Raw genomic sequence first — 7,707 nt, forward strand, 5'->3', positions numbered from 1 at the left:
AAAAGGCAATGCAGACCTACTAAGTGTGGACCCACCAAAGGAGAAACTGACCTTGGACAACCTATTCTCCGAGGAGATCACCAATTACCAGATGCCAAAACATTTCTCACTACCTTCCTCACTCGAGCCGTATAAGGGGATTGGTGACCCCCGGGCTCATATTAAGAAATTTCAGTCTATGATATTTTTTAATGGACCTAATAACGAACCTGTGCTTTGCAGAGCTTTTCCTACTTACCTTGACGGAGCTGCTCTACTTTGGTTTTCAAAATTACCTACAGGATCAATCTCTTCTTTTGAATAATTGGCAAAATCCTTCATAGACTACTTCGCTACAGTACGGATATATGTACACGGATCGGACTACCTCGGCACCATCCGCTAAGGTCCCCAGGAAAGCTTGAAAGATTATCTAACCAGATTTGCAGAAGCCACAATGGAGATACCCGACCTGGATCCCGCTGTCCACCTGCATGCCCTGAAAGCCGGACTCCAACCCAGAAAATTTAGAGAAACAATCGCGGTAACTAAGCCAAAGACACTGGAAGAATTCCGAGAAATGGTAGCAGAACAGATGGAGATTGAAGAGCTCCACGAAGCCGAAAGAACAGAGAGAAAACAACCAAAGAGAGAGGATGACAGAGCCACAAGGTCGGTAAATATCAAAGACTCTAGAAAGCCCTTCAAACTAACCCCAAAATTTGACAACTACACAAAATTCAACACAAAGAGGGAAAAGATAATTAAAGAAATCCTCAGTGCTAAGATCATAAAACCACCTACAAGGGTAGGAAAGTATCAAGATCAGGGCTTTGTTGACAAAAGCAAACACTGCGCTTTCCATCAGAAGTATGGACATACAACTGATGAGTGTGTGATAGCTAAAGATCTACTAGAAAGACTGGCTCGGCAAGGCCTCCTCGACAAATACATCGAAGGGAAAAAGCATAAAGAAGGTAACAAGGACCGAGAAGAGCATCACCAAGCTCCAGGCACAAGGTCGAACAACACTCCACCCAAAAGCATCATAAACTGTATATCCAGAGGATTCGCTGGGGGAGGTGAGACAACTTCGGCGCGAAAACAAAGTTACCGCGCGATGTTGGCAATCGAAGGAACAACACCACAAAACAACAAAAGTGCGCCCGACTTCAATATCACTTTCAGCCAGGAAGATATATGCTTGACGGCACCAAACCTAGACGACCCAGTGGTAATTTCTATCCAAACAGGCGAATTACTGGTAAGAAAAGTACTTTTGGACCCAGGTAGCAGTGTAGATGTTCTTTTTTACTCTACTTTCCTAAAAATAAAACTATCTGAAAAACTCATGCAACCTTCATCTGGAGAACTGGTAGGGTTCTCCAGAGAAAGGGTCCCATTTAAAGGGTACATATGGTTAAAAACAATGATGGGAGAGGGCTCATTGTCACAAACCATTGATATGCAATACCTAGTAGTTGACTACCCAAGCCCTTACAATATCATTCTCAGAAGACCTACTCTGAACATGTTCAGGGCAGTAGTATCTACTTTTCATCTATGTGTTAAATTTCAGGCACAGGACGGCAGAATAGCTACACTCCACTCAGATCACCAACAAGCTCGGCAATGCTATAACGCAAGCCTGAAAAGGTTGATCGTAAGATAGGAGTTCGAACAAGAGGTCAAAGCAATTCACAGCTCAAACGAGGTATTGTCCCTAGCAGAGCTTGACCCAGAGAAGACACCCAAGAAAGACCTCAGCCAGCGGACGAGCTCATGAAGATCCCGCTAATGTCGAAACCGGAGCATGTCACATACATCGGTCAAGCACTAAAAGGAAAAGAACGATCGGAGCTCATAAAAGTACTACAAGACAATGCTGACTTATTTGCCTGGACCCCAGCAGACATGCCAGGTATAGACCCAAACATCATCTACCACAAGCTCGCCATGGACAGAACCAGCCGACCCATAGCTCAAAAGAAAAGGAATCTCGGGTCCGAAAAATCAAAGGCAGCCCTAGAAGAAACTGGAAAACTTCTTTAAGATAACTTCATCAGAGAAATCAGATTCACTACATGACTCTCAAACGTGGTAATGGTAAGAAAAAACTCAGGTAAATGGCACATGTACGTCGACTTTATAGATTTAAATAAGGCATGCCCTAAAGATGCTTATCCTTTACCTTGCATTGATAGACTCGTAGACAACGCATCAGGTTTCAAAAGCTTGAGCTTCATGGATGCATACTCTGGCTACAACCAGATCCTCATGCATCCAGAAGACCAAAGCAAAATAGCATTTATAACCGAGCATTGAAATTTTTGTTATAGAGTAATGCCATTTGGCCTAAAGAATACAGGTGCAACCTACCAACGACTGATGGACAAAGTATTCCGCCATCAAATAGGTCAGAACATGGAAATCTATGTGGACGATATGGTCGCCAAAACTACACAGGAAAAATCACACTGCGATGACCTCAGGGAGGTTTTCGAACAAATCTGAGCATACAACATGAGGCTCAACCCAGAGAAATGTGCCTTCGGGGTACAAGGAGGCAAATTCCTTGGGTTCATGCTGACCTCACAAGGAATTGAAGCAAACCCTGAGAAATGTGAGGCAATACTTAACATGGCGAGCCCTAAAATAGTAAAAGAAGTACAACAATTAGCAGGAAAGGTAGCGGCACTATCTCGGTTCTTGCCAGCAGCATCAAGCCAATCATATCATTTCTTCCAAACAATATCAAAGAATAAGAAGTTTCAATGGACAGAAGAGTTCGAGAAAGCGTTTACTGAACTCAAAACCATTCTTTCATCACTACCCGTGCTGCAAAGACCAGAAGTCGGTAAACCTTTATACTTATACTTATCTGTTTCTAATTATTCTATAAGCTCAGCTCTGGTCCTTGAGACAGAAAAAATACAACAACCGGTATACTTCGTCAGTAGAGTCATGCAATCGACAGAACAAAAGTATCCGAGGATAGAACAGCTAGCTTTAGCACTTGTAATAACGGCAAGAAGACTAAGGCACTATTTCCAAAGTCACACAATAATAGTAAGGACAAACCAACCACTAAGACAAATACTGACAAAACCAGAACTGGCCGGACATCTGACCAAATGGTCTATCGAGCTCTCAGAATTCGATATCCAATTTCAACCAAGGTCGACATTAAAGGCACAGATCCTCGCAGACTTCATCTTAGAACTAACCCAGGACGAGCACAACAAATCTTGGGAATTACACGTGGATGGGGCATCCAGCCGAGGTGGAAGCGGAGCTGGGATAATCCTGAAAGAAGGAGACAAAGTGATGGCCGAGCAATCCCTCCAGTTCCACTTTCCAGCAAGCAACAATCAGGCCGAATATGAGGCCCTCATAGCAGGACTCAAGCTCGCCCTAAATCTCCAAGCAAAAAGCCTGACAGCACACTGCGATTCCCTCTTAGTTGTGCAACAAATCCGAGGAGAATTTCAGGTAAAAGATCCCTTGCTAGAGCGATATTGGCTCACAGCAAAGGATCTCATTTCAAAGTTCAGCTCATTCATTATTCAACATGTACATAGAGAAAAGAATGTTAGAGCAGACATATTATCCAAACTTGCCGCCACTAGGGCGGACACACAAACATCGGCACTATCACAACTAACGCTTAAGAAACCCAGCATTGAACTATTATCTATAACAAGCATTAACCATCTCCAAGACTGGAGAACACCTTTCCTTGAGTACATCAATGCAGGTATCATTCCCAGAGACGAGCTCAACCCACAACACTTCAGACGAAAAGCAAGCCTCTACACAAACATAGAAGGAGAGCTATACAAGCGCGGTTTTTCACAACCATTACTAAAATGCCTAAACAAAGATGAGGCAAAAGAGGTGATGGACGAAGTCCATGAGGGAGTCTGTGGGAACCACATCGGAGGTCGAGCTCTTGCCGCAAAGATTGTCCGAACAGGATATTATTGGCCAACCATAAAGAGGGATTGCATAACAAAAGTCAAAACATGCGATAAATGTCAAAAGCATCCAGCCATCTCTACAAAACTGGCCGAAGCATTACACAGCATGGAGGTAAGCTGGCCTTTCCACAGATGGGGGCTCGACATTCTTAGCCCATTCCCAATAGCTCCAGGTCAGGTAAAATTTCTTTTAGTATCAATAGACTATTTCTCAAAATGGACAGAAGCATAACCGCTAGCAAAAATAACAACCGAAAAAGTACGATCTTTTATATGAAAAAATATCATATGCCGATTTGGAATACCAAAAGAAATAATATCAGACAATGGTAGACAATTTATAGATAATAAGCTCGGCTCATTTCTAAAAAATTTTAACATACAGCACCATTTTAGCTCAGTCGAACACCTACAAACCAATGGGCAGACCGAAGCTGCTAACCGAGTTATATTGCCGGCAATAAAGAAGAAGCTCGATAATGCAAAAGGAGAATGGGCGGAGCTAATACCAGAAGTATTATGGAGTTACAACACCACAATACAAACAACAACGGGCGAAACACCCTTCAAGCTAGTCTATGGGTCGGAAGCTTTAATCCCGGTAGAGGTCGGAGTCCCCACGCTAAGAGCCGACCTATATGATGAGCAACACAATATAAATGCAAGAAATGCCGAGCTTGATCTCCCAGAAGAGGACTGAGAAATCTCCACCATTAAACAAAGAGCTCAGAAACAACTGGCAGAAAGAAGGCACAATAAAAAAGTGGTGCCAAGGACATTCGAGGAAGGTGACTTAATCCTCAGACGAACAGAAGAAGCCAGACGACCTCCTTCACATGGAAAGCTCGCCGCAAACTGGGAGGAACCATTCCGAGTATCCAGAGTGCTCGGAATGGGGGCTTACCAGCTACAAACATTACAAGGCAATCCAATTTCAGGGAATTAGAACATCTCTTCACTAAAGTTGTACAAATCATAAAGTTGTACATTTCGCGAATGAAGGTACTCTTTTTCCCCCTTAGAGGTTTTTTCTCCCAAAAACGGTTTTACCTAAGGAGGGTTTTAATGAGGCCGGACGCCTAAATTAAACAAATGCAACTAATAATTTGTTTACCTATTTTTACACTACTACTTAACATACCATCCTATCAAAATAACTATATCATCAAGATGACCTAACCACGGTCAACACAAACTTTAAGTCAAACAAGAACCAAGTGTTCACAAAACATCAAACCGACCATAGCTCGGCCAGACAAAACAAAATAAGTTATCATTACAAACAAAACATGCCCAACACATAAATAAAAATAACTCAAGGAGGAGGGGCGTTCTCGTCATGGTCCTCCACAGTGCCATCCACCACCAACTTCCCATCAATGACAACCTTTGTCACGTCCATCCGAGCACAATCAAATTCAGGTGCCAAAGCAGCAATCTGACTAACAGCCTGATCAAAACCAAAGGCAAACATTTCCATCCTCAATTCCTCCAGTTCATGAACTCGGGAAGTCAGCTGCCCTTTAGCCAAGTCACTATCCTTAATTTCGGATCTCCATAGCAATATCCTTTTCCTTCAATGACTTCTCCAGATCAGTAACTTTCCCCACAACAACCTGTTGTTCAGCTCCAACTAACTCAGTAGTATGGCCAACACACATAAGGCGTGAAGCAACAATCTACAAACCACAAAGGATATCAACAAAGAGAGAATAAAAACAAAAAAAGAAAGACGACTATAAAATAGAAACCGACCTGAATGAATTTCCCCAGGCCCTCCATACCAATGCGGCGAGTCATGAGCATATCTTCAGGATATTGGGAAACCCTGTCCGATAGCTCGGAAATGGAAAATTGGTCGCTCCACAAAGAGTGAGTGTTCGTCCCAGGTATGAACCCATGAAGTCGTCTCTGACGATCAAACACAGACCTACCACCACCAGCCACATCCTTTTCACCGTCAGAAATAACTTCGAGGGACTGATCAGTTTCCACCCTTTTCCTCTTGAACGATGAGGTAGGCTGAGCAACAGACTGAGCAGCTTCCCCACCAGCCTCCTTCACAATCCCAGAGACACCAGCATCCTTTTCCTTTTTCTTCTTCAAAAAGGATTAGAACCGGGAAGGATCAAGTAAAGGAGCTCGCCCACCTGTGCAGAGAAAAGCAGTCAGACAAATAAAACAAGTAAACAACAAAAAGACAACAACTACCGTTACCTATATAGGACCTCAGACCCTCATTGTCACCAGCATCATGCAAACGTAGGAGCTCAGGAATAGACAAACACACCCCATCAGCAAAACACTCTATCAAAAACTCTAGCACACATTCCTCCTCCACACTACGCTCAGTAGCCTCAAGAATCTGACAGGGCTCTGAATAACAATACATCGAAAACCTCTCTATAAGCTCGTCATCAAGATAGAAAGGATAATCAGCCTCCTTCGACCGGACGTTAACGAACAAGGATTTAAAATTTTTAAAGGAAGATTTATAAAGCAAAAACAAAGAACGACCGGGGTAACTACTCAAGCATACCTGATAAACCCCAATTTTGTGGCTTATCTTGTGCTTATTTTGGGAGATTTTATCACATTTTCTCACATTTATTCAACGAAATAGCATGGTTTCGCAATTCTCCCTGAATTCGTGCTTAAATGTGAAAACATGCATTTTAGGCCCTAAAATTGATGATTTTAATTCACTTTAATTCCATTCGATGCCTTGATGTGTTTGTTGAGTGATTTCAGGTTCATAAGGCAAGCATTGGATGGAAGAAGTGAGGAGAGAAGCATGCAAAGTGGGAGAAATCATGAAGAAATGAAGGAACTGTAAAGTTGTCAAGTCCGACCTCTTCGCACTCAATCGACCATAACTTCAGCTACAGAGGTCCAAATGAGGCGGTTCTAGTTACGTTGGAAAGCTAACATCTGGGGCTTCAAAATAATATAAAATTTGCCATATGTTGCTGATGAGCAAATAATTTATACGCTTTTTGACATTGTTTTTAGTATGTTTTTAGTAGGATCTAGTTACTTCTAGGGATGTTTTCATTAGTTTTTATGTTAAATTCACATTTCTGGACTTTACTATGAGTTTGTATGTTTTTCTGTGATTTCAGGTATTTTTTGGCTGAAATTGAGGGACTTGAGCAGAAATCAGATTCAGAGGTTGAAAAAGGACTGCTGATGCTGTTTGGATTCTCACCTCCCTGCACTCAAAGTGGATTTTCTGGAGCTACAGAACTCGAAATGGCGCGCTTCCAATTGCGTTAGAAAGTAGACATCCAGGGCTTTCCAGAAATATATAATAGTCCATACTTTGGTCAAGAATAGATGACGTAAACTGGCGTTCAACGCCAGCTCTCTGCCTAAATCTGGCGTCCAGCGCCAGAAAAGGAGCCAAAACCAGAGTTGAACGCCCAAACTAGCACAAAAGCTGGCGTTCAACTCCACAAATGGCCTCTGCACGTGCAACACTCAAGCTCAGCCCAAACACACACCAAGTGGGCCCAGGAAGTGGATTTATGCATCAATTACTTACTCATGTAAACCCTAGTAGCTAGTTTATTATAGGACCTTTTACTATTGCTTGTATTAGGCATCCTGGATTGTATTCTGATCCTGTGATCACGTTTTGGGAGCTGGCCATCTCGGCCATGCCTGGACCTTTCACTTATGTATTTTCAACGGTAGAGTTTCTACACTCCATAGATTAAGGTGTGGAGCTCTGCTGTTCCTCAAAGAT

The 7,707-nt window shown here is 42.6% G+C and overlaps 2 protein-coding genes across 2 annotated transcripts; both read left to right on the top strand.

Annotated features, from left to right (window-relative positions):
* LOC107615378 lies at positions 437–1,651 on the top strand. The gene has a single exon (XM_016317444.1). The coding sequence runs from the start codon at positions 437–439 to the stop codon at positions 1,649–1,651; it is 1,215 nt and encodes a 404-aa protein (XP_016172930.1).
* LOC107615377 lies at positions 2,503–4,659 on the top strand. The gene is made up of 2 exons (XM_016317443.1): positions 2,503–4,137; positions 4,345–4,659. The coding sequence occupies exons 1-2, from the start codon at positions 2,503–2,505 to the stop codon at positions 4,657–4,659; spliced, it is 1,950 nt and encodes a 649-aa protein (XP_016172929.1).

This window comes from Arachis ipaensis, chromosome B09, assembly GCF_000816755.2.
Source record: "Arachis ipaensis cultivar K30076 chromosome B09, Araip1.1, whole genome shotgun sequence".
In the NCBI taxonomy this organism is placed as follows: domain Eukaryota; kingdom Viridiplantae; phylum Streptophyta; class Magnoliopsida; order Fabales; family Fabaceae; genus Arachis; species Arachis ipaensis.